General features: G+C 41.2%; 1 protein-coding gene across 1 annotated transcript; it reads right to left on the reverse strand.

Moving 5' to 3' along the window:
• Mosmo (modulator of smoothened) lies at nucleotides 1-26,801 on the reverse strand. Its single transcript, XM_005351174.1, has 3 exons — nucleotides 26,697-26,801; nucleotides 8,926-9,283; nucleotides 1-3,741 (listed from the first exon to the last, which is right to left on the reverse strand). The coding sequence occupies exons 1-3, from the start codon at nucleotides 26,799-26,801 to the stop codon at nucleotides 3,557-3,559; spliced, it is 648 nt and encodes a 215-aa protein (XP_005351231.1). The 3' UTR covers nucleotides 1-3,556.
• Nucleotides 26,802-27,511: the final 710 nt, after the last annotated feature.

Below are 27,511 nucleotides of genomic sequence, written 5' to 3' on the forward strand. Positions count from 1 at the left end.
TTTCTTTAGTAGACAATTTATTTTGATAAACTTGCTCAATAACAAAAATACAAGTGAAGAAAATTATGTTCACTTTATACAGTCGTATTAACAATTTGTTTTCAAACTATTAATTGAAAAAATGTTATAACCAATTAGAAAACAATTCTCAATAAAGTTGGGATAATATACAGATCTTGACCACAAACTAAAACCTCTCAAGGCAATACAACTAAAATCTCTGTGTAGGTAATTCTACACAGACCACCTTTTTCCTTCATATATTTTTATCCTTCAAAAATTTTCTGAAAGCTTACTGTTTTGACTTGTGAGTGAAAATTTAAAAGAAAATCAAAGAGGGTTGATAAAACAGTTACTGTAACCAGAGTAACTGGTGACTAGTAGTCTTTTAATAAAGACAAAATAAATGCAACACGTTCTTCTAATGAAGCCCATGATGCAAAATCATAGCTAAGAATAGATCCAAAGTTAGTTTTCCACACCTTTTAGGACCTTTCTTCTAAATCAATAGATTGCCTCTCACCAGGGCTATCTGCTATTTCACTGAAGAGATTAAACAGTGAACTCACACAACACCACATAGAGAAATCAAAGCTGTAGGCAAAAGGATAAAAACCAATGTGTTTTGGTCATCTAGAACATTACAAAGGAAAAAAAGGCATCCTTCAAAAACAACACAGAAGGAACAGAAACTAGGTTTGTGAGAGATGAAGAGTCGGCACGTCACACCCACACACGAACAACACAGAACATGGGTTACCTTTGGAAAGGATTGTACTGAAATGTTTGCTTTTAATGAATTGGAGATTTTTATCTTACAGATATTTAGGTTTGTTCAATAGGAGCTTCCCCAAAACTCAAACTAATTCAGTCTTGTGCAAATAAAACCTAAAAATAGTTTTCAGCAGATTTTACAGTGATATTCTTAGGCATGAGAAGAGCGTACACTCTAAGAACAATGTAACAGACAAAAATTTGACAAATGATTGCACCATAAGTGTTTTATATACATTTTACAAGATATGACTCCTACTATAAATTAATACTGTGCTATGTAGTACTCATAGTGACCTTTTAAAAGCAGCTGCTGGCAGCTGGGCGTCCTTCCACTTACAGGACAGATTATACGGATGAGCCCACTTCAGCAACATTTGGTCTGGGAGAGCTGACAAGGACGGGACTTCACACACTACTAGATGGGATGGTCTAATCCTGGGTTAGAGCGCTGAGTGGCTAGAGAGATGTTCCCCCACCAGCTCGTCATGCACTGGACCTCCAAGACAATGATGAAATTAAAGACAATTTAATGGTTTGGGTAATAGATACAAATAACCTAAAATTTTGTAATCTTAAATGCAATACCACTGTGAGAGAAGTAAACAGTGGGGAAATTCATAGCAGCTGAGAAACTTTCTCTCCCCATGCTCATGATCCAGTTAAAAATATCTTGAGAAACTATTTACAATAAAACCCATCTTTTGAAAGAGAAAAGCTCTTGGTCATGTCAGTTAATTTGAACTGTATGTTGCTAATAATTCATATCAGTGGTATAATGCCAACTACCAAAGCTTCCCTTCAAAGTGACCCATCTGACTGAGGGATCATCCGAGCACAATCCACAGTGTGCACACAACACACATGTCTAGTGGTGGCCTCAGAACTGACTGGATGTAATACTTGGTGGAAGTGTCCTTCCTCTGGTTTACAGGCTTCTCACAGAAGGGTATCCTCCAGGCTTCCTGGGTGAGCCTGAACACTGGGTTTTCATCCACAACTTAATACTGTGAGACAGGTGAAGAACAAGCTGGCGGGAAGGAAATGAAGCTCGGTTCTGGACTGTCTCTGAGGAGGCAACTCCACCTCTAAGGAACTATTCTGAGGAATAATCAAGCTTCTTAGAAATCATTCCGGCTTGTATGAAGCCCGGGCTGCGTGCAGCTCTGTTCTGTTCACCAACAGGGACATCTAGACTGCCATTCACTATAGAGAAAACAGACTCAGCTCCACTGCCATGAAACACCCTCCTCGTGACGAACCTCAAATGGCATTAGATAATGTTCACCAGGAAAAATCTAGGTGTTGACACAGACATGGACATGTGGAGAAGAACGGACTGTGTTTTAAAGTATTTATGAATTCAGGGTAAGCTGTACTGTTGCTTCTAGAAAAACCCTTAAGGCCGTGGGTTTAATACAGCCTTCAAAACAAATGCAAGGGTGTTAGCTTTTCAAGCAAACAAAGGTGTGAAGCATATAAAGCAAACAGTGTATTGCTCAAGTGTCTGGTAAAGATGTATTAGCAATCTTACAGATAAAATGCCATTTTTATGGTAGAGTAGAATTAGTGTTGTAAATAGGCCAAACAGCCAGATATTTGCTAGTGAACTTGTGTTGACATGAAGTTGTGTGCTTGAACATATACAATGCATTATTAATGTAGAAGACTGAGCCAGTGGGGAAAAACAATTCTCTATAATACAACAGATGACAGTTGCCAATCATTTCAACAGTGTCAGATTCCCCAACCTATAAGGTTTGACATGACCTTACCTTTACTATCATATACAAATAAATTAAACCTAGAAAGAATCTTTAGCTTAACTTAAAATTGCACCTAGAAAGGTATGGAGTTATTTGTACCTATTACAGAAACCTGTCAAAATCAAGGGCTACTACAAAGAATGAGGTAAACTGAAGACTCTCTCCACTATGCAGCCTTCAGATAAATGGCTTTTTTCTATTGAGTTCTAGGTTGCACACCACAGTGTTTTGCTAGCAAGCATTCAGAGTTCTCTTCCAGGAACTGTTTGCATGTGTGCATATATAAATGTACACACACATACACACACACACATATACACACTGTATACTGCATCAGCAAAATATATATATTATATATATATTTATATAAATATAAGGAAGATTTCCCCCACCCACCCCAAACTTGTTTCTTAGTGTTTTCTTTTTTCGTTTGTACACAGAGATTAGGGAGTTTTAGAATTTTTACATACATTTTAGCAAACAAGTTTTGATCTATTGGCTTCTCGGTGCAGTAATGCAACGGCAATCCACTGCAGGGCCAAAGGCTCACAACATGACAAAGGAGCTGAGAACACTAACGTCTTAGGAGGTGAGGCCAGCCCCACACGAACCTCCAGCACCCCTCTGGTCCATCACAATTCATAAATACTAGGCTCCCCCCCCCATGAATCATTAGACATTAAAAACAGATCACCAGAGTCACAGGGCCACATGCTTTCAGTATAAAGCACTCTCCTTCACTAGGTCGCTATCACAGTGCAGACTGCCTGCCTGAATATGCTCAGGAGATTTAGTCAATATTGTATTTGGTTATGGAAAAGGCTCTCATTCTTTTTTAAAATCCAAAGTGCATAGTGAGAACAAATCAAAACACTTTTTTTTTCTTTTCAGCATCAGGTTCATCTAAGCATCTTCCTATGAGAGGACTGCCCAGACGCCTTCTTTTTGTCCTCCCAAGCTCTAAAAATAAAAAATAAAATTAAAAATAAAAGCAAGTTAAGCCATTTAGACATTCGTCAGCCTGGTAAACAGACTTTGCCAGCAAAGAGAAGTCCTACTATTGTGAAGAAAATCGATAAGACAAAAAGTACATATGACGACCCAACTACTGTGTTGTTGGGTAACTTATAAGGTTGACCTCCGACTTCATTGATGTAAAATCCTATTGGAAATATTAGGGCAGCCATACAGAAAAGGATCACTGTAAAACAAACCAAAATACAACATTAGTAACATGCTTTGGTGATGGGAAAAAAACAAAACCAAAAACAACAATGAAGATTTGGTACAAAGCAATTTATATGACCTGTAGATATCAAGGCCACACCTGTGAAAACATGAACTCCCTTGTCAAGACTTGTATACACTACAGGTCACACAATTCCCTGAAGCCTAACAAGTCTAACACAGTAGATGTTGAGCTACAGTTCTTTATGCAAGTCTTTAGATGATTTTGAATTATGAGCATTTGTGTGTGTGTGTGTGTGTGTGTATGTCAGTCTGTCTGTCTTAATATTTATAATTAAGAGCAGAGTTAGGGGTGATGTTCTGCCCTAATATCCATTAGCTGGCCTGTTTTCTTCCTTAAAATAGGAGAAATATTAACAGGATAAATGAAACAAGTCAAGCCCCTGGCAAAGCATTGGGCTGACAGAAGGGCTGAGTAGCCGCGGCCACTGTTACGTCACAGCTGCACTGCCGGTCCTCCTCATAGTGTAGAGGAGCCTAGGGAGAAGGTGCACAAACATAAATACTACTTCTCTTACTCTGATGTTCAACCAACTGGAGAAAGATCGTCCGATCTCTGGGATGGTTAGCACACTGTCAGAGTGGTTATCTCTCCAGGATAATGTTCTAACACAGTAATGTCTCTATCAGGGTTCTAAATACACAGACAACAAAGTCAGGAAGGGTGAGAAACCCCCTTTGGGTTTTATATATAAACACAATAAAATACATTTTTCATTAAAATGTTTCTAGAAAGATTATTAGAAAACACAGTATCTGGGCAGAAGTAATACCTGTCTAATCTTTTACCAAATAGTGTATTTCCAGTGCTACCAAAGAAATGCTCTTCCCAGTAAACATAAATTACCCACAGTTAGGTTAGCTTTTCGGAGAAATTATTTTTGTTTCTTGAAGGTAGTAGTCAAGTGTTCATCGTCCCTTGAACTTCTTGGGACAGAAGGCTGACTGCCCCAAGACAGGGTTTCTCTGTAACTTTGAAGCCTGATCTGGAACTAGCTCTTGTAGACCAGGCTGACCTCGAACTCACAGAGATCCACCTGCCTCTGCCTCCTGAGTGCTGGGATTAAAGGCATGCGCCAACACCGCCCAGCTCAGAAGGCTCTCTGAACACAGATGAACCAGCTGCTGCGTATGACGATCTGAAACTTTCTCATAAATAGAATGGGAAACCTTCCCAAGACAAACCTATCCCTAGGAATATCAAGAGAACCCTGAACAAATCTATCAGTTGCCAATAGCTCTAAAATTTTCTTGGTGGGCTAATCAATCAGAAGAACTTAACACAATCACTTCCTGGATGAACACCAATAGTACATTAAATGGCAACGCTTGCTTAAGTAATATCCCTTAAGAAACATTTCAGTATTCTGTTTATTTATTTATTTTTGGTTTTTCGAGGCAGGGTTTCTCTGTGGTCTCAGTATTCTTTTTTTTTATGTTTTTTGTTTTGTTTTGTTTTTTGAGACAAGGTTTCTCTGTAGCTTTAGATCCTATCCTGGAACTAGCTCTTGTACAGACCAGGCTGGCCTCGAACTCACAGAGATCCATCTGCCTCTGCCTCCCGAGTGCTGGGATTAAAGGTGTGTGCCACTAGCGCCCAGACATATCAGTATTCTTTTATGCTCTGTATCACTTTGGAAGATTATTCTATGCTATACAGACAGAAAACCTAGTTCACTTTAGACAAATGACTGCACAAAACAATATCATACAAGCAAATCTGAATTCTTTGTATTTTCCTTCTAGAAAGGAAAACCGTAGGCCTCAGATTCCATTAGGGTTTTGGCCCTTTGACTAGTAATCAATTAACAATTTTAGATGTGCTGTAAACATCCACTTATCAGTGTGAGTGAGAGAATGAAAGCAGTCTAATAGGAGCCATGGGGTTGAGGGAGGTGTGTGAACCAAGTGCAGCTCTTGGGGGTGCAGGCAAGAACTCAAGCAGCAGGCTAGCTTGAACTGTACACAAGAGCCTGCATCAACACACTGTGTAAACATACACACACTTGTCCACTGGGGGTAAGACTATTTTTAAAACATTTTTTTTCTGATATTGAGCAACTTAGGAAACAGTAAAATAATTCAAAAACACTTTAATAATATATAAACATTAGTTTATGTTACTGTGCCAATTTTCTCTACTGAAAAAATTCTGTCCTTTATTAATGGACAATAAATATCACTCATTTAACAGCTACAATTATAGATAAAAATTTGTAGTGTATTTTCTAAACTGGTTATGAATAGTCCAACATAATTTGAGAAAGCAACAGCTTCCTATTAATTCTGATTTTAAGGCCTAGGAATCTGGTTCTCTATACTTTCTAGGGTCCAGATTTATGTAGTTGGGAGTTTCTGTTTGAAGCTATCGAGAACTGTGAAGTGACTTCAGATCCTAAATCATTAGTGTTTACAGCAGCAGCTATCACGTGTGATGATCAAGCTCTGGTCCTAAGCAAGCTCACAGAGTCAGCACCATCTCCGCCATGGGACAGGTTTCTCGGCAGTGACAACAGGAGCACCTGTACCTGAGGCTGTGAGCAGAGTGGTAAAAAGGGGGCTGTGGAAAAGGCTCCGTAGGTGAAGTACCAGCTGTGCATGGAGAGGTGCAAGTTCAGATCCCCAGCACCACACAAACCGCTGGGTATGGCAGGTGGCTGGTGGAGACAGATGGCTCTCCAGGGCTTGCTGGATGTCCAGTCTAGCCAATGGTGAGTACCAAGTTTAGTGAGAGACCTTGTCTCAAAAATTAAGTTGGAGAGTGGTAGGGAGGACACCTGATAAAAACCTTTGGCCTCCACATGAGCATACACTCACTTGTGGGTACACACACACACACACACACACACACACACACACACACACACGAGTGATAAAAGAATAGGGTCAGAATTAAAGAAAAAAACTCATCCTTGCTTTTCTTGTCCCCACCGGCAAGGTCCATCACGTGGGGTTCTCCTGACAGAGGATCTGTCATTAGAACATTACTCTCACATAATTACAAAAACTACTACCTAACTAATGAAAAACTATATACGCATGGGCGGTGGTGGAACACACCTTTAATCCCAGCACAGGCAGAGGCAGGTGGATCTTTGAGTTCAAGGCCAGCCTGGTCCACAGAGTGAGTTCTAGGACAGCCAGGAGACACAGAGAAACCCTATCTCAAAAATTCAAAAACAAAACTCTATATACAGCAGGGCTCAAATACATCTTCATAGCTGAACCACTAGGGGGAGCTCCCCAGCCAGCAAGCACAGACTAAATGTCAATTTAAATTTACTCCAAGCCATTTTACGTTAAAGAATAGAGGTAGAAAATGGAGACATTTTAGTATAAGTATGTATTTTTTAGAGTAGATAAGGGTTTCTGCGTATACAACACTACTTTTCAGAAACTGCTGGAAACAGCAAGGGCCTCGGCAAAGAGGCTCTGAAGGCTGGTGGCAGTGAAGAACGAGACTTCACTTGGTTACCATCCATCAACTTGAATCACTCCCATATGCACATACAATTTCAAAAATAAAAGAAACACATTGCATTTTGGAGTCAACTCTACGCAAAGACCTTTTTGTCGAAGGGGAATGAAAAACAAAGATAAACCCTAGTTCCTCTCCTTTCCTGGCCCCTACGAGTCTCTTACCGCTGTTCTTGCCTAATGTAAATTTGTCACGTTGCAGTTTAGGTTTGGTCCCTGATATTGTTTTACTCATTAGTAACTCAAACCTGGATAAATGAGTGTGTCTGTGAGTAGAAGATACAAGATTAGATTCTCTTTATTTAAGTCCTCAGCAACACGCTTTCAGAGAGCCGCCTCCTCTCTACAATTGCCTCTGGCCTCACTCTCTGCGAAAGAGTTGTCTCAGGCCTCAGGATCATCAGATTGTTTATCATTCTTCATAAGGGCAAGGAGGAGTTGCTTACCTCAAAGGCAATTTGATCTAGATTCTACTATTCAGGAAGATGGTAAGACAAAAATGAAGGAAGTTGGAAACAAAGTTCCAAGGCAGCTGGAGAGACAGGGAGTCCCGGAGGAGCAGCACTACTCTCAGTTCAGACATGGTGCATATTTGGATTGTCCTCCGGTGGTAGGGACAGCACCCAGCCACACATAGAGTTAGCAGTGCTCTAACTCAGCTACACGTCTAGCTGAGATAAACTTAGTTTTAATGTTAATAGGGTTACCTGAAGTTATTTTTTACTCTGGTTATAGTTGTTTTAAATAAAAACATTAAGCAGAGTGAGCTATGTTAAAACCATCTTTGGAAACGTATGCAACCTGAGATGAGCCTAAGACTCTGCACTGGAGACCTCAGTGCTCTGCACACGTCTTCATCCCACGAGTGCAGACCAGTGACCATGGCTACTGTGCACCAGACACTTCCCTCCATGGGGGACGTTCAGCAGCACACTCGGCCTCTGCCCACTAGCTGTGACTATAAAAACGTTTCCAAATATTGCCAAATATACCCTGTGGTGAAAAACTATTTTAGAGACAAAAAAGCAGAATCACAGAAATGTTCTTGTGTGTGTGTGTGTGTGTATTTGTTTTCCTTAAACTTGGGATAAGTTTCTAAAGTGTTCAGTAATTAAACCAGTTTTGCAAATTATAAGTGAATACTATATGAAATAGATAAATTCATGACACCACCACGAATAGCTTAGTAGAATAAGAAACTGTGACAAAGTTACTAAAAAACTAAATGTGTTGATTTTTCAATGGTAATCCAACCCAGTAGAAACAAAAATCAACAATATTAAAAAGCAAATCATTGCCCTCATCTAAGTTATATATTTTCCTAGATTTATCTTTATATTGACAGAGGATACCAGTACCTTCATGAAGTGGAAACCACCCGGACTAGTGGTAGCTCCAAGTCAAAAACCTGAAACATTACGTTACAGAGAATAAAAGTGAGCCTCATTAAAAGAGCATTCACACAGAGCAGTGACAGCTGTGGGTGTCCTGGTCCTGCAGTGACAACGCTGACGAGCTGTGGGACTGTGCGGTCTATCTCATGGTCACGTGAGTGGTGCTCCAGGAAGATTTACTGAGTCCTTAGGACTGATCTTGATAATCTTCGTACAAATGCCACTGTGCGTGCCTTCTAGACCAACTTAGTAAGCGGGCTACTTACTTCCAGTGAATGCTATCCACCGAGCATATTTTGTAGCTTCTCTTCGCCAGTGGGAAGCCACCAGCAAACCACACGTGACAGTCAAGGAAATGATTCCCATGATGATAAAAAACAGGGTGGTGACCCACTCTGGGGGAAGCCGGGGAGGGATGCAGGTCCGGTCTCGTCCATGGATTGTTTGACACTGTCGCACTAGGCCCACAGTGAGTGCTCCTGGGAAGAAGCAAAGGTGGAATACTTTAGTAAGTCTGCACACCCGAGAACATTCCCACAAAACCTCTTTCACACTTAGATCTTGTTGGTACCTGGGTGGGTAATCCAAGCATTTAATTTGGAAGCTGTCTTCAGCAGTCTGATGCTGTTTATAACGTGGCAATGCTTGGGTTAATGTAGAAAATGAACATAAGCAATGAGAACAAGCCCCGAGAGCTGTAAAGCATCAGTCCAGTCATTTCCTGAACAAAAGCACTTCTTTCTGTCATGGCCGCTTTTCTAGAGACTAGACCACGGTCCAGGCTAACTGGACACCTGCACACCATCAGGAGTCTGCATTCTAAATGCTCTTCTCCAAGTACTTGTGTCAGGCACTGATCGGGCTCCAGGGAAACAGCAGCAAAGTGGCTGGCTGAGCCTCCTGCCCTTCTTGATCTTGCACACTGGCAGCAAGAACTGCATTTTTCTCTTTCTGGATTCAAGACTGTACAGTACTTTATTTTGGCTGAGGAAGAAGTATGTATAGGAAATTGAATGCAAACTTGGAATATATCTAATGATAATATCTAAACTATATAATGCATTAAACACTAAGGTGAACTTATCAAAAGTAAAAGGTGTGGCTCACTCTTTTTATCATTATGTAAGAGCACAGCTGCAACCTTACTGGCATGTGTCAACAGGAACACAAAAGTGACCAAGGCAAACTGCAAAGTACCCCACTATCATTAATTTTCAAAACTTTATTATTTTATTATTATCAACCTGTAGGGCAGTGTGAGAGAGAAAGTGCTGCGTGTGTGTGTGTGTGTGTGTGTGTGTGTGTGTGCGTGCATGGGCAGGGAGGCTGAGGTCAGCTGTGGAGTCGGTTCTCCTTTCTATTTACCTGGGTTCTGGGGATCACACTCACGCAGTTGAGCTTGTGTGCACTTTGCCTGAGAGCCCTCTTCCTGTTCCCTCCCATGAAGAGATGTGAACTGATTTCTCTGAAGCACTAAGTGCCAGTGGATGGAATTACTTTAAAGAAACCCAGATTAGGAAGGTAAGAGACTATTTTCTGTTTTTCCACACAAAGAATTACAATTTACTTCCAAATAAAAGCTGTCCCCTCTGCAAGAGTGACTGCAAATGGGGAGCAGCTACTAAACACAAGCGTGAACCCCGAGAGCCGCTGAAGACAGCAGATTCCCGCTTCTTTCTAGGGAGGGGCGTCTTTCTTGGCTGGCCTTTTGTTTCTAATATGAACAGTCCCCTCCCCCTAGTTCACAGCAACACTCCCTCAGAATCATGACATTGGCAGGAACAGGGTCTTCTTAAGGACTGGCAGCAAAACGGGAGCAGCAGCCCGGCGCTGGATCTGTCTGCAGAGTGTGCGGGCAGGTGGGTTTCTTAGGAAGGAGTGCTTGGTACAACTTGCATCTTTCCATCAATTCAATTTTAGAAATAAAGCATGTGTTAAAAAAGAAAGAAACATGGGCTGGAGAGACAGCTCAGTTGTCAAGAGTATCTACTGTTCTTGTAGAGAACCCAAGTTTAGTTCCCATCACCCACTGTAGGGGGCTCACAACTGTCTGCATCTCCAGGTTCAAGATCTGAAGCCCTCTTCTGACCTCTGTGGATAACTGCATTCGCTCCTACAAAGACACACACACACACACACACACACACACACACACACACACACACACACACTATAAAGATCTTAAAGAGTAAAGTAAAGTAGGTTTTGGGAAGGGGCTCAGTAGGTAAAGTGATTTCTGAGAGAGCATGGATTTTTGGTTCCCTAGCTCCCACTAGGGACAAACAGTACCAGCTGCGATCCTAGTGTGGGGAGGTGGAACCCAGAGGATTCTGCTGTCTTGCTGGCCACAGCCTAGCTCAATCTGTAATCACCTCAGTGAGAGAGCCTGTCTGAAAACACTTGCAAACTCACATGTACCTTTCCCACACTATGTACACGATTAATACAAAACCAAACACTAAAAAAGATTTAGAAAAGAAGGGTGATAAAAAAAAAGTTCTCGGGGGCTCGAGAAATGGCTCAGTGGTTAAGAGCACTGACTGCTCTTCCAGAGGTCCTGAGTTCAATTCCCAGAAACCACATGGTGGCTCACAGCCATCTATAATGAGACCTGGAGCCCCCTTCTGGCCTGCAGGCACACATGGAAGGAATGCTGTACACAAAATAAATAAATAAATCTTTAAAAAAAAAGTTCTCTGAAAAATGAATTATGGGGGCGGGAGAGATGGCTGAGTGGTTAAGAGTAATGCTGTTCTTCCAGAGGTCCTGAGTTCAATTCCCAGGTAGCTCACAAACATCTATAATGTGATCTGATGCCCTCTTCTGGCCTAATGTCATACATGCAGATAGAGTACTCACATAAGAAATAAAGAAATAAATCTTTAAAAAAGAGTTATGGTCTCCCCTCTTCTCCAACGCTAATTCTCCCTGGCCAGAACTCTGAGATGATAAACAAGCTGTACTTTTTCTTTTAAATCAAATAATCAGGTCCAGCTGATGAATCCTGCACAGGTGCAAGAAACAAAGGCACAATATGAAGACTGTCACAGGCAGCATGAAGACCAAAGTGAGCAAACTCTTACGGTACCGTCATCTACTATGTCCCCAGCTGCTGTGTGGAACCTAGAGACTTACAAAGAGTAGGCACCGAGGGTTACATGACTTCTGAAACAGTAAAAGTTTCTTCTGAATGCTAAGTTGAGGCGGGGCAGAGCCTACTATGATAAAGCATTATAGTGTAATTCTGGAAATAAAGAAAGCATTCACAGCTGTGCCCATGAACTCCTAACAGGAAACCACTCCTGATCATTCGGCAGAAAGACTTCTAACAAACTGCCCTCTCAGAGTCGAGGTTCCATTTATAAAAGCTGAACTGTAATGATGAAAGACACTTGCACAAATGCAACACTGGATTTCCATTATGGAGGCAACTGTCTTCACCATGCAACAGACAAAGGAAGTCTGACTGGCAGCTGCACACACCTACTGATGAGATCTGCACTGAGGATTATCTTGTGATTCAAACCCCATCCAGAGCACTAGAGGGAAAGCTCTCTCTCTCCTTGAGAATATTTCTGAGTACTCCTGTGTTCCCCCTCTGACTCTGGTTAAGAACAGGGCGAGGATGCCTACTGTGCTTGCAGGTTGTCAAGGCTTTCAGAGTAAGACTTCTTTTTGCCGCCTCTTCTGCCTAGCAAACCACAGCACGAAGAAGCAAGAAAATGGAAATGATGGCTATTAGCAAACTGGAGAAAACCCAGTGGATGTTCAGCTGTAGAGAGGCTCTGCTCCTGTATTTCTAAAATTCTGTATCACAACAAAGCAAGACCAAATACTCAGCACCTCTGAAGGCAGGCAAAGCAAGCAGACATTTACAATAATGTCACTCTCTCTGCCCTGTAGCAGCTCTGTAGCTGTCTGCAGGAAAGGTAAGCTAATTTTAATCAGCAATTAGATGGTATACTGCATAAAAGAACACTAATACCCAAATATCTTTCTGTGCGCTGGGTTTGTGTACTCAAATGCATGAGGTCCCAGGTCCCATCTCCACATCCCACAGAGGATCCCTGCAAGGCTCTCAAATGCTCGGCTATTAGAGAATGAGAGTCCCAAAACAATACTCTCATGCTTCCAGTGCAAACAGATTTTCCTACAATAGAGAGGGGTTAGTGATAACAGTGGTCGGTCAATGTTGTTATACTTTGCCCTCTGGAGTAGGACTGTAATTCAGTAACATTTATAATGTACTCACACATATTCTATGGGCTAACTGGGAGAATCTGAACAGCCAATTGCTTGGAGATTTAGATTTTGTTAGCACCCACACTTTGAACAGGCCTTTAAATTTCATCTTTATTTCAATGAATTATCTCTGGCCCATCTTTTACTGCCTCTAGATTTCTAATACACTCTGCATTGCACAGTCAAAGCTGATGTTAAAAAGCAGCTTTGAAGGTAGTGGTGGTTCTGAGTATTGAGTCCAGGGATTGTCTACCCTCAGACATGGGGATTTAAAAAATAACAGAACACAGCTGGGCATAGTGGTGCACACCTTTAACCCCAGCATTCAGGAGGCAGAGGCAGGCAGATCTGAGTTCGAGGCCAGTCTAGTCTGCAAAAATTAGTTCCAGGACAGCTACAGTTACATAGAGAAACCTTGTCTTGAAAAACCAGAAAAACCAAACAAACAAAACAAAAAAGCCCACAAACAAACAAACAAAAAAAAGAATGCCATCTTTTCAGAGAAAAAAAATTATACTTTGTGCTTCACTGGAGAATCATCAAATGGCCTGAAGCAGTGGGCACACAGCAGGAATCAAATGGATTAAAAACAAGCTACAATTAGAACCATGCCGCATCCCAGAGGTTCTCTGGAAAAACTGTTGTTCATTGTGGCTTTTTGCAGGTTAAGCGAAAGTCCAACCATTTACTAATTTTTGTTTTACACAACAGGACTTTTGTCTTTTTAAGGTGCCTGTGACTGCATTCCCCAAGCAGCCTATCTATCTTTACCCTGCAGTTGCTGCCTGGGTAACCAATCCATCCAAACAAGAGATTTATACACAACAGAAAAAAGGAAACCAAACTAGAGACTCCAGCCTTCCACGAGCCTCACAGGATCGCTCGTGCCTGTGTATCATCCACATGGAAAGTCACAGGGTTCCGCTCTCTGAGTGTGGGACCTTAACTAAACTGACTTTTGAAGCTCATCCTCTAGACCAGACACAGTCTGAGCATGTCTGCTGCCACGGTGAACATCTTCACTGGAGACGGAGGAGGTATGTCATCACTGGGTTAAAGGCACGCCACAGAAAATATGTAACCCGGAGCTGTGAAGCGGCATACACGCCCACCAGAGCCTGTTACAGGCAAATCATGTGACATGCCCACCAATCTGGACCTTATCCCTGCCATCAATGTGATTTCTGGCTTTCTACCAGAGAGCGTATCCTTGGCAAGCTGTTTATTGGTTACACATGCCAAACAAATGCTTCACCACAAATGTCTTAATGACTGATAAAGGTTCACTTTCTGTTCTTCCAACAGCAGTGGTGTTTAAGCAAGTGACACCACTCCAATTTTAACTGAAAGGATGGAGATTCTCATTTTACAGACAGCTTGGGGAAGGAATTTAACAGAACTCAGGGCAAGTTTGGACAGAGGCGGTTGGGGGTGGCTAAGGCAGCTAGGGATGCGCACACAGTGTGCTCCCCTGTCACTGGGGCTTCTAGTCTCCAACCCTGAACTTCCCTCTCAGCTGTTACTTTCCTTTCTCCAGTCGGTGACTTCGTTACCCATTCCATCCCGGCAGCTCAGATGCTGAGTGAGTGGTAGCGCAGGTAGAGAAGCTCTAGCACTTGCCAACAAGGGTTTGGCTCCCAGAGCCCACGTCAGGAAGCTCAGGGATCTGGTCACTGACACCAACGTGGACACAGTACTTAGCCTGGCCCTCATATTACTCAGGACTTCAGATATCATAATATGCCGCTCATTAAATTGTATCTTTGGCCTATTTGCTCTTTGGTCAGTTCACTTTTTATAAACTTCTGTATCCTAGCATAAACACAGAAGTAGCAGAAGAAAAGGACTACTAGCTATGGTTCTGGAAGAGATATCTTGATGATATTGCAGAAACTAGTAAGTACACCTACCACAGGGTCAAAGGTGTCAAAGTATAAACAGCTGGAAGCCTTTCCTGTAAGAGAGTGCTGCTTGAACAAGGCTACCTAAGGAAATGATTCAAGTTCAGTTGCTAACACACCCAGAAACCTCTGCGGCTATAAACCAAGGGACCCAAACTACTCCTAAGCTTAGTGCTGCTCATGGGATGCTGGGTTTGCAGTCATGCAGAACTGCAACAATTTACAAGATCACTAATGCTTCCATTCAGGTTTCAGAAGAAAGCCTGGCAGCCAGTCAGTGTGTAGCAAGGTCTGATCCTTGTGGGAAACTTGTGGGTGGGCACTTGAAACTGTGACAGTGAAGTTGAAGATGACACAGAAACCACAGGAAGCTGGAGAAGACAGGAACATGGATTGTCTGCCAGGGAAAGCCACAGGAAGGGAGAAACTAGCCCAGCAGAGAGGCCATGTGGGCTTTGACCAAATTGCCCATAGGGGTGGAGCTGCCAAGTCAATTGGCACTCACCATGCCCAAAGTTATGGTTTAAAACTCCCCCTGCTGAGTTTCAGTCTTTGTCCCTATTCCTTTCTACTGTTTGTAAGGGGAAGGAGTGCTTACTCTGTGCTACTGTGTACTGTTTTGTTTTACCCCCAGAGACAAGGTTTCTCTGTATAGCCCTGCAGACCAGCCTAACCTTAAACTCAGAGACTCACCTGCCTTTGCTTACCGAGTGCTGAGATTAAAGGCATGTGCCACCACTGCCTAGCACCAAATTAAGAGGCACCCAGCAGATTAATAAAGCACACCTCTGGATCCATCTGTGAGGGGAGCTAGAGAGACAACTAGTTCATGAGTTCATCAATGGATTAATTGGAAAGACCCTCAGGAGGTGTAGAACTTGGCTGGAGGGAATGGGTTCCTGGATATGCCTTTGAAAGACAGGGCTCAGTCCAGGCCTCCTCCTGCTTCTCTCCGCCTTGAGTCATGAGTTGAGCAACCCTGCTCCACCACATGCTCTTGCTGCTATAATGTCTGTGTCGCCACAAGCCCAAAGCAATGGAGGAGGCTGAGCATGAATGAAACCTCTCCCCATTAACATAATAATAAAAGTACTGATACATGCTAAATGAAAGAAATGAGACATGAAAGGCTACATATGGTATGGTAGCACTTAAGTCAACTTCCCACATCAGGCAACTCCCAAGAGGCAGGAAGCAGATCTGGGGTTACCAGCAGAAACGGACGAACTGAGGAGTGCTGAAGAAAGCTTACTTTCTAGCATTTTTAATAATAATTTTTATTATTTTAGTGTATGAGTGTTTTTCCTGCATGCATGTGTGTCTGGTTACCATGGAGGCCAGAAGGCATGTATCTCCTAGAACTGTAGTTACAGGCAGTAGTAAGCCACCATGTGGTGCTGGGAACTGAACTTGTGTCCTCAGGAAGCGCAGCCTGTGCTCTTAACCACTGAGCCGTCTCTCCAGGCCCTGAACTATTTATACATTTTGAAAAGGTAATTTTTCCACCCTCCTCAGTCTAGTTTGAACTTCTATTCAACTCATGCCAAAACTTCTTCCTGCCCTGTGTAATTACATTTCCTCTATAGTTTCTGCACTAGGCAAATCCCATCCTTATATTGTAAAGCCATCGACAGTTTTATTGTCTTTTTTTACAAAAGAAAAGGTGGGACTGGGGAGCTGGCTCCATGGTTCCTCTTTCAGGGGCAATAGTTTGGTTCTCAGTACTCCAGCTCGAGGCCCCACTTCCAGCCTCTTCAGGCACCCGTACTCACGTGCACATACCATTCTCTCGTGCTTGGCTGGGACTGGCCTGTTTGAGAGAAGACAGTTCTTAATAGTAGTGAGGATTCTTTGCCTGTGAGAATATCATTGTCTTTCTGCTACTTTCAAGATTCCCTTTAAGTCTCTCAACTATTTAGAATGTGTTTAAGTGTGGGTAGTTTTAAATTTGTTTGTTGATAAGGCACTGACTCCAGTTGGGGGTCTTCCCCACTTTTTTCCCCTAGTGCCCTTTCAGCTCCTCTCTTTCTTTCTGGAACTCTACTGTGTGTACTTGGCATGCATGGTACTACTACTTTATTCGTCTCCAATGCTCTGTTCATTTTCATGATCTGGATTTCTGCCCTTTGCAATGGAAGATCACAATCAACACACTCCTGATACTTCCTTCTGCTGATTTTTCATTTTGGATACTGAACTTTTCCACTCCAGACTTTCTACTTTAAGGTTTTCTCTTTATCAGGTCACTGCTCACTTTTGCAATATACTTTTAATATATATGTTAATCTCTATCTCAGCAGTTCTCAACCTGTGGCTGCAAGCCCCACAGGGGTCACTTATTGGATATCCTGAATATCAGATATTTATATTACAATTCATAATAGTAAAAAAATTAGCATTATGAAATAGCAACGAGGAACTATATTAAAGGGCTGCAGCACAGGAAGGCTGAGGACCGCTGCTCTCTCTAGAGAGTCAAAGACTGGGATTCCCAGACTGGTTGCTTTTATTTATTTCCTCTTTATAAGCCATAATTCCCTGTTTGAGTGTCTTAGAGTTTTCGGTTAAAAATTGGAAATTTTAGCCAAGTGTGGTGGTGTACACCTTTAACTCCAGTACTTAAGAGACAGAGGGCCTGGTCTATACTTAGCAAGTTTGAGGACAGCCAGAGATACAAAGAAAGATCCTGCCTTAAAAAAAAAAAGACAAAAAGACAAAAACCCGGGAAAGGGTTTTTGCATAGCACACAATGTGCCACGTGTACCAGGATGGGGATCATCTCCCTCCCTTTCTTGATTTATTCTTGTTACTGTTTGCCTCACAACCCAGCTGGAATAATTAGCTAAAGTCTGCATCTTTTTGCCCTGTGTGGCCTTTGAAGTCTCTCATCCATTAAACCTTTGAATTTATCAGCAGAGACATCTCAGCCTGTGCTGAGGATGTGTACAGAGGGTAATTTACAACTCTGCCTAAGCCTTCACTTCCTGTCTGAGCAGAAGTGGAAGGTTAGCTAGAGGTGAAGAATGTGAGGAGCCTTCTGCACCTCCTTTCTGGGCACGAGGACAGCCTGATGATGTCTGTGGTCATCTAGATCTGGAGAACTCTGTGAGAGCTCTTCAGAGACTCCACGGACATGGCTTTCCCCTCATGCCTGCCTGCCTGTCTTTTCTTTCTTCCTTTCTGTCAGCCTTCTGTGATCTTCAACTGGTAAAAGAACTTAGGTACCTCCTGGGTTTCAAGTAATTTGGCTGCTGATTGTATCTAACAAATGTCGTGTGGTCAAACAAAGATAAATTCTGAAAATGGAGATGCTCAGTGAGCCAGCAGACAAATCAGAACAGTATCAGGTCCCTGTAGAAGGGTCTGGAAGTGTGACTAAGCTCTCTCAGCTCATAAGGGCGCAGCTATTCTTCAGAGCCACAGGGCTGTGAGGCACTGGCTCCAAAGCTGACAGGGAGAGGATGAACGCTCAGCTGAACTGCCCCGGATCTTGATGTCCTTACTGAGAAAACTAGGGCTGCTTCAAGACCTTAATGTCCAGAGTTCCAGACCTGACATTTTCATTTTATTCATTGACTTAGCCATTGGCTTTGCTGCTTTTATAGAGAAACAGCTTTTTGAAGGTCCTTACTCAGCTGTTCTGGAGTTAGACCCAAGCTGGTCACAAGTGGAACCTAAGCTTTGCTGTTGGTTGGACAAATTATTTTATCTTTTTGCAAGCCTGCTTTTGCAGCAAAGGAACACAACTTACCATTCAGTTTGTGTGAGAATTAAACAACAAATAATAGACATGAAACAAATGGAATTGTAAGGACTGAAAACTTATTGGGTCAGGGAATTAGGTAAACTTTTTTTGGATTATTTTACACACACACACACACACACACACACACACACACACACACCTCCCATAAACACAACAGGCAGCAGACATCCTAATTTAACATAGCCGTTTACTTAGGAAACTAGCATTCCAAGATAAAAAATTGGCCACATGATGGTTGTTAAAGCTGCTAGTCATTAAAAAGAAGCCAGCTATACTCCTGTTCTAACTACTCCGCTGTATCATTCAGGCTGAAGACTGTACAGGAATCAATGTCTAAGGAACTCAAAGAAGATATGAATATGTGCTGGAATGAAGACGACAAAAACACAAACACACAGCACAATGAAATAAAGAAAACAATTCAAGATAAACTGAATTTAATCAAAATAATTTCTGAAGGAAAATCAAAAAGAAATAAAAAGTAAAGTGAAAAACAGAGTAAGTCAAATTAAAAGTTCAGTGGGAAGCCTCACCAACGGTACAGATCACACGGAGAGTGCCGGGTGAGAAGATGAGTAAAGGGTTTGGGTCACTCGGCCGATGTGAAATCAAAACAAAAAGGACAACAAAACCCTTTGATGAAATGTGCAAGAACCCTGGGACATCATAAAAAGACCAAATCCATGAATCACTAGTACAGGAGGAGGAGAAGAAACCCAAAGCCACATAAAATATTTTAAGGAAAATCATAGAAGAAAATGTCCCAGAATCTAAGGTATCAGATGCCTATCAATGCACAAGAAGCACACAGAACACCACATGGAAAAGAAACTCCCTACATCGTATAACATTCAAACACGAAATGCACATAACATTCAAACACGAAATGCACAAAACAAACAAAGGATTTTGAAAGCTGTAAGAGAAAAGACCAAACCACATGTAAAGACAGGGTCATCAGAATACCATTTTATTTTTCAGTGGAGACTTTAAAAACCAGAGGGCTTGGACTGATTGATATTCTACAAGTTCTGAAAGACCACAGATGCCAGTCAGCCCAGGCTATCATACCAAGAAAAGGTATCCATCATGGTCTAAGGAGAAAGAAAAACTTCTATCATAAAAATAGATTAAAGAATTTTTTTACATAATAAAAAACATATTTATTTTTCTGAAAATATGGATGCTTTACAGAAGATTCTTCCTACAAATCATTTTTTGAAAATCATAGTAACAAAGAAATCAAAGTTATAAAGACAATATTGTCAATACTGAACTTGTCTGCAAGCTTTAGAAAGCACCAGTAAAGAGAACTCCATACTGACCTAAGCAAATGTGCGAAAGTGCAAGAAATAAGAAGAGAATTCTTTGTGTAGGGTCAAGGCCTTGTGAGCTCTTCTCTGTCTCTGTCCAGTGAAAAGCTGGGAAAGCTGGGAGCAAGAGGGGTGCCCTCCCCAGGGAGGAGCAAACCAGTTGGTTGTCCAGTGCTAAATGGTCAGCCCTGAAAACAGACAGACATGTAGCATTGTATGAACTGAACAGGTTGTATTTAGGAATATAATAAAGAAATTTACAACCACTAAGGCGGCTCTACAAGAGATAATAAAAGAAATACTATGGCCTAAAGAGAAGGATAAACACAGTCAAAAGGGAACAGGGAACAATAACCCCAGGAGAGTTCATCAAAAGAGGTTTAAGAAAATACTACAAAAATAACAACATGATGGGAATCAGAACACACTGTCCAATAATAATTCTTAACAGCAACAGACTCATTCTCAAATAAAGAGACACAAACTAACAGATTGGATTAGAAAACAGAACCCATCTTTTTTTCCTCTAAGAACACACCTCACCATCAATGATAAACACCATCTTTGGGTAAAAGGATGGAATAAGTGTTTACAGCAAATAGAACTCAGAAATAAACAGGCCAAACTATTCCAGTATCTAACAAAAAAGACTACAAACCAAAACTAGTCAGGAAAAAGTCAAAAAAAAATCACCAAGATGATATGACAATTCTAAAGTTACATGTACTAAGCACAGGTGTATGAAATAAACATAATCTGATTTAAAACCACAGATTAATTTCAACAAATTGACTCTGGTGAACCCAAGACCCCCTTTCACCAACAAATAAGGCATCCAGTCAAAAACCAAAGACATAAACATTACAGTTTAATGATGTCACAACCTGAATGGATCTAACAGACATCTACCGAACATTCCACCCATTAGTCCATGGAGACTAAGCAACACATTATTAGAATGATAACTGCATTAAAAAAAAGCAAGCAAGAAGAAAATTTTAGAAAGAAAATGAAAACACAACATATAAAAATCAATGGGACACAATGAAGGTATTCTAAGAGGAAGTTTATAACATTATCTACATCAAAAACTTGAGGGGTTAGAGAGACAGCTCAGCAGTTAAGAACACTGGCTGCTCCTGTAGAGGACTCAAGTTCAATCAGCACCCATGTGGCAGCTCACAATTGTATGTAACTCCAGTTGCAAAAGATCCAACACCCTCTTCTGACCTCTGAAGGCAGCAGACATACATGTGATGCACATGCATACGTGCAGACAAGCACTTAGATCTCCAACTAATAACTTAATGGTGCATTTGAAGGCTTGAGAACACAAGAACACCCCCCCCCCAAAAAAAAAACAGAAGATAGCAAGAGATCAATAAGATCAGGGCTCAAACTAGTGAAATAGAAACAACACACAAACAAAAACAATACAAGGAATCAATGAAACAAAGAGTTAGTTCTTTTAAAATATTAACATTAACATGATTGACAAACCTTTAGCCAAATAACCAACACAGAGAGAAGAGCCAAATTAATGAAATTAAAGGTGAAATAGAAGCCATCACAACAACAGACACTTAGGACATTCATAGAGCTTTAAAAGACAAACAAACAAACAAACAAACAAACAAAAAACTCTACTCCAAGGCCAGGCAAGGTATACACACCTTTAACCTCCACACTCAGAAGGCAAGAGGCTGTGACCTCTGTGAATTCCAGGCCAGCAAGGGAAACAAATTGAGACCTTGTCTCAAATCTCTATTCTACTAACTGAAAAAAAAAAAAAATCTAAGAGAAATGGATGAATTTCTAAATGTATATGACCAGTCAAAACTAAATGAATATGAAATAAATAATTTAAACCCATAACAACCAATGAGATAAAAAAAACCTTCCCCACTAAAAAAAGCACAGGGCCAGATGGCTTCAGCACAGAACTCTAACACACCTTCCAAGAACCAACTCCAACACTCCTCAGATTACTCCATAAAAAGAAAAGGAACACTTGAAAGTTCTTTTATAAACCAGTGTTACCCTGATAGTAAAACCAGAAAAAAGGCCAAGCAAAAAAAAAAAAAAATTATAGGCCTATCTCTCTGATACAAAAATTCTCAATAAATGACAAATTTTGTAAGACAAATTCAAAAACACATTCATTATAAAGATCATTCACTATGATCAAGTCAGTTTCATCCCAGAGAGGCAGAGAGTGTTCAAGACAAGATGCAGAAAAGGCTTCTGGCAAAATTTAACATATTTCACGACACAAGTCCTAGAGAATCTAGGGCTACAAGAGACACATCTCAACAGTAAAGGTAACTGCTGTATAGAACTGTTCTCAGAGCTAAACTGCCACCTTCAGGAGTTCAGTTGACTCTGCTCACCAAACAGTATCACAGCTGGGCTTGCTGACTATGATGGAGGGACCAAGAAGAACCATGGGACTCTCACTAAGTATTCAGCCACCTCACCCTAACTGTGTGTGGCCTCAGGGTCTCTGGGAAGGGCTGAGTGATAAAGGCAGGGAAGGCTTAGGGGAGAGTACTCCATTTATATTGTCACGGGGGAGTCAACATCCATGCTGTGTGGAAACTTTCCAATGTGGCTACTTTAAAGTCACCCATGCTCCTACTCCAAACCCCTGACCCACTGACTACTTTCTTTGTCAGTAAGCCTAATAACTTTATTGTTTCCCCAGGGTAAGCTTTGGTGAATTTGCACCTTGGTTTGTCATTGGGACTGTAGGAGGAACAGGTAGAAAAAGCTTGTCTTCCCAAGAGAATGCATTTTAACACCACCATCTCACAAGTCCACAGCCAATATGATGCTAAGCAGAGAAAAACTCAATGTACTTCCACTAAAATCAAGAATAAGATCAGGAAATTCACTTTCTTCCCTCTTGCTCAATATAGTACTTGAAATCCTAGCTAGAGCAGTAAAAAAAAGTGAAGGTAATAAAAAAAGAATACTAATAGGAAAGGAAGAAGTCAAATCATCATTATTTGCAGATATGATTCTATACATGAAAGACCTAAAGACTCCATCAGAAATCTGATACAGCTGATAAAACACATTCAGCAAAGTAGCAGGATTACTTTGTACAAAATTAACATACAAAAATCAGTAGCCTTTCCATCAACTGACAACAAACAAAACATTCCATTAAAGAAATCAGGGAGGTAATATATTCACAATAGCTTAAAACTAAACAAAAAAAAAAAAAAAACAAAAAACCAAAAAATATGAGTGCTAACCCTAATCAAGGATGTGAAAATACAATGAAAAATTTAAGACACTGAATAAAGACTTCTCATGTTCATGAACTAGCAGGATTAGTACTATGAAAATGGCCATCCTACTAAAAGCAATCTACAAATTCAACACAATTCCATCAAAATTCCAAAGCAATTCTTCAGAGAAAGTGAAGTAATAATCTTAAATTTCATATGGAAACACAGGACAGCTAAAACAATGCTAAATAGTAAAAACTGTCTGAGGTATCACCATGCCTGGTTTCAAGTTTTCTACAGCACAGTGAAAAGAGTAACAACAGCACATTGCTGGCATAAAAACAGATCATTAATCAATGGGATCAAACTGAGGACTCAGACATAAGCCCACACTCCTACGGCAACCTAGTTTTGGAAAGAGAGATAAAATATATACACTGGAAAAACACAGCATCTTCAACAAGTGGTTCTGGTTAAACTACATATCTTCATGAAGAAGAATGAAACTAAATTCCGAATGGATCAAGGACCTCAATATAAGACCTGATATACTGGATCTGTTAGGGGACACACTTCAACTTACAGACACAGGAAAAACTTTCTGAACAGGACCCCAATAGTGTAGGAATTAAGGCAACATTTAATAAATGGGACCTCATGGAACAACGAAGACAAAAAAATCCCTTCTATACAGCAAAGGACACTATCACTCAAGCAAAGAGGCAGCTGACAGAATGGGAAAAAATCTTTACCAGCTATATATCTGACAGAGAAGACAGGAGTCTAAAATGTAAAAAAGACCTCAAAAACTAAACATCAAGAAAACAAGCAATCCAATTAAATATTGGGACACAGACCCAGAGTTCTCAAAAGAAGAAATAGAGATGGATGAGAATATGGAAAAAAAAGAAAAGAAAAAAAGTTTACCGTCCTTAACCACAGAGAAAAACAAATTAAAACTACTTTACTCACCTCACACCAGTCGTTAAGATTAAAGACCTGATGACAAACGCTGGTGCGCATGCGCAAGTGGGGAACGAGGAAGGCTTACTAGCTGCCAACAGCCGCGGAAGGGTGCGGCTACTATGGACATCAGTGTGCAGGTTCCTCAGAGCACAAGAAAGACCACCATGTGGTGGTCTAGTTACAGCACTCTGGGGCCACACCCAAAGGACTCTATCCTACAACAGAGAAGGCTCAGCCATGCTCACTGCTGCTGTGTTCACAACAGCCAGGAAATGCAAACAGAGGTCAGCCAGCTGATGAGTGGGTGCCGACAGAATGGTGCCTCTACACAACGGAGCACCATTCCGCTGTCTAGAAAGTGAAATTAGCAAATTAATGGATGGAACTGGAGTATTCTGAATGGGGTAGCCTAGACTCAGAAATGTTTTTTTTCTCCTACGTGGATGCCTGCTTAGAAGTCAAGACGCTAATAAACAGCAGCAGGGAGAGGTGGAGCTTTCAAAGGAGGGGAGCTAGAACACTGTAGGTGGTATAGATGAATAGGAAGGGATTGGAGGAAAAAATGGCGAGTTGGCTTGATCAAAACATATATGCATAGACGAAATTCTCACACGATGTTTAAATGTTAAAGAAAAGTGCTTTGGCTTTCTCATCAGGAAAGTCCTGTGACTATGGGGAAGGAAAAGGCACTGAGCTGTGTGATCAATGAGGTTAAAGCCCAAGAACTCATGTCATCAAAATAACTGGAGCCATTCAAGAAAAATGAGTTACACTTGCATTCCTGGTAAGTACAACAAGTGTGAGAACCTGTCTTCACTGAGGAGTACCAGTCCTTAGCATGTAACACACAACTCACTAAAGAAAGGCTTAGCTGAACAGGACTGAGAGGTGATGTTGGCAGTGAGTTAAGAAATAATTACACTTTTAGCCAGGTAGTGGTGGCACACGCCTTTAATCCCAGCACTTGGGAGGAAGAGGCAGGTGAATCTCTATGAGGTCAAGCCGGGACTGCTCTACAGAGATAATTCCAAGATAGTCAGGGCTGATACACAGAGAAACCCTGTCTTGAAAAACAACAACAACAAAAAAAAACCCAAAAGAAAACAAAAAAGAAATTATACTTTTTATGCTCTCTATTTGAATGTAGATATATTCACATAATTTTATCCTTAGACAAAAGGGACTTGTCTGGGCTGGAGAGATGGCTTAGAGGTTAAGAGCACTGGCTGCTCTTCCAGAGGTCCTGAGTTCAATTCCCAGCAACCACATGGTGGCTCACAACCATCTGTAATGAGATCTGGAGCCCTCCTCTGGCATGTGGGCATACATCGAGGCAGAATGTTGTATACATAATAAATAAATAAATCTTTTAAAAAAAGGACTTGTCTAATATTTAACTTCTAAAATGTTTATAGAGTATTACAAATTGTAAAATGGATCAAATTATACCTATATTACATAATGTGAAATGTTCTAATTATTCATGGATTTGAACAGATGCTGTGGATCTAGAAGAAAATATGAGTACAAAAGGAAAACCAGGAAAAAAAAGTAGAGAAATTATGACCTCACCATAGAAATAAGACTAAACTGAAGTTATTCGGACAGAGAGGTAGACTTTAAATTCCACTGTTTCTATCACATCCTGAGACAGCTCTGTGGAGAAATTGTAAGCTCACACTGTACACTGGCTTTAGAAGGCTTTGGCAGAAGTAATCCGATTGTTTCACCTAGATGAAGACCTTCCGTGTAAGACGGAGCTGGGAGAGGCAGGTGGATCTCTGTGAGTTCCAGGCCAGCAAGGTTTACAGAGTGAGTTCCAGGACAGGTTCCAAAGCTACAGAGAAACCCTGTCTCAAACAAACAAAGAACAAACAAAAAATTATGTGTACATGTGTGTTTGTGTCTGATGTGTGATGTGAGTATAGGTACTTGCAGAGGCCAGAAAGGACACTGAAACTGCCCGATGTGGGTGTTGGGAACTTAAACTTGGGTCTTCTGTACGGGCATTATGCACTTTTAACTGCTAAATCATTCCTCTAGTTCCCACCCAACACTTCCAAAAGTCAGATATTTTCTTCTTCTTTCTCTCGCTCTCTTTCTTTTATTTTTGGAGACAGTGTTTCTCTGTGTATCCCTGGCCATCCTGGAACTTCCTCTATAGACTAGGCTGGTCTCGAACTCAAGAGATCTACCTGTCTCTGCCCCCTGAGTGCTGGGATTAAAGATGTACACCACCACTGCCCGTCAAAAGTTATGTTTTCAACCAAGTACTTCAAAATAATCCCTACCACATGACACTACCTTCCAAATACACTATTCATTGAGTAAAGAAAATGAATAGGAGCCCTAAAAATACCTCCATGAACATTCAGGTTTCTAGCAGAGCCGACTTAATTACAGTTTCCTAAGTGCAGTGATAGTGGAAGTGAAAAACTGCACACTAAGAAGACTGTGCTTGGCTTCTCTCTCTGAAATGTGGCCTCCCACTCCCTTCACTCTTCCTCACCAATCAATGTCTAAACGCCTAGCCTCTCGTCCTTAAAGAACCATCTATAGGTCACTGCCCCAAGAACAAAGATGCCTTGGATCAACTTTATGACTATGCCTTACCTTCAACACCAAGTGAACATTCATATTTGCCTTAGTTTCTATGGTCCAGAAGTTGTGGACCACTTTCTCCTCAAAAAGGAATGTATTATAACCATAGATTAGCATGCTTTCACAAGAAGAGAAACTTCTTATAGGAGTGGGCAGAGATTAATGCAAAGGCCAATAACTGGCCAAAGTGCTAAGAATAAGTGACTACTAAGTGCTTAGCCCTAGATAAGACATTTATAATATATACCACTACGCTGGCTAGTTTTTTTTTGTTTTTTTTGTTTTTTGTTTTTTGTTTTGTCAAGTTGATACAACCTAGAGTCATCTGAGAGAAAGGAATCTTAATTGAGAAAAATACCTCTATTAGATCAAAAGTAAGTCTGTGGGACATTTTCTTGATTAAAGATTGCCAGGTGGTGGTGGCGCACACCTTTAATCCCAGCACTTGGGAGGCAGAGACAGGTGGATCTCTTTAAGTTTGAGGCCAGGCTGGTCTACAGAGTGAGTTCCAGGACAGGCTCCAAAGCTACAGAGAAACCCTGTCTCGAAACCACCACCCCCCCACCCCCAAAAAAAGGAAAGAAAAAGATTGACGTGACAGAGTTCAGCCCAAGGTGGGTTGTGCTATTCCTAGGTAGGTTGTACTGGGGCCATTAAGAAAACTGAGAAAGTCCAGAGAAACATACCAGTAAACAGCATTCCTCCATAGGCTCTGCTTTATTTCCTGCCTCCAGATTTCTGCCCTGACTTCCCTCAGTGATGGATGTGACCTGTGGGTTATAAATTAAACCCTTTCCTCCCCACGTTGCATTCAGTCATGGTGTTTT

This window comes from Microtus ochrogaster, chromosome 8, assembly GCF_000317375.1.
Source record: "Microtus ochrogaster isolate Prairie Vole_2 chromosome 8, MicOch1.0, whole genome shotgun sequence".
Taxonomy (NCBI): Eukaryota; Metazoa; Chordata; class Mammalia; order Rodentia; family Cricetidae; genus Microtus; species Microtus ochrogaster.

Excerpts from the sequence above, each read along its gene's own strand:
- Mosmo (XM_005351174.1), bottom strand. The coding sequence starts at position 26,801 with ATGCTAATCTATGGTTATAATACATTCCTTTTTGAGGAGAAAGTGGTC. Across the intron at positions 9,284-26,696 it reads ATGTTCACTTGGTGTTGAAG|CATCAGACTGCTGAAGACAG; the intron begins GTAAGGCATAGT and ends CGTTATAAACAG. Across the intron at positions 3,742-8,925 it reads GTGGATAGCATTCACTGGAA|TGATCCTTTTCTGTATGGCT; the intron begins GTAAGTAGCCCG and ends TTTGTTTTACAG.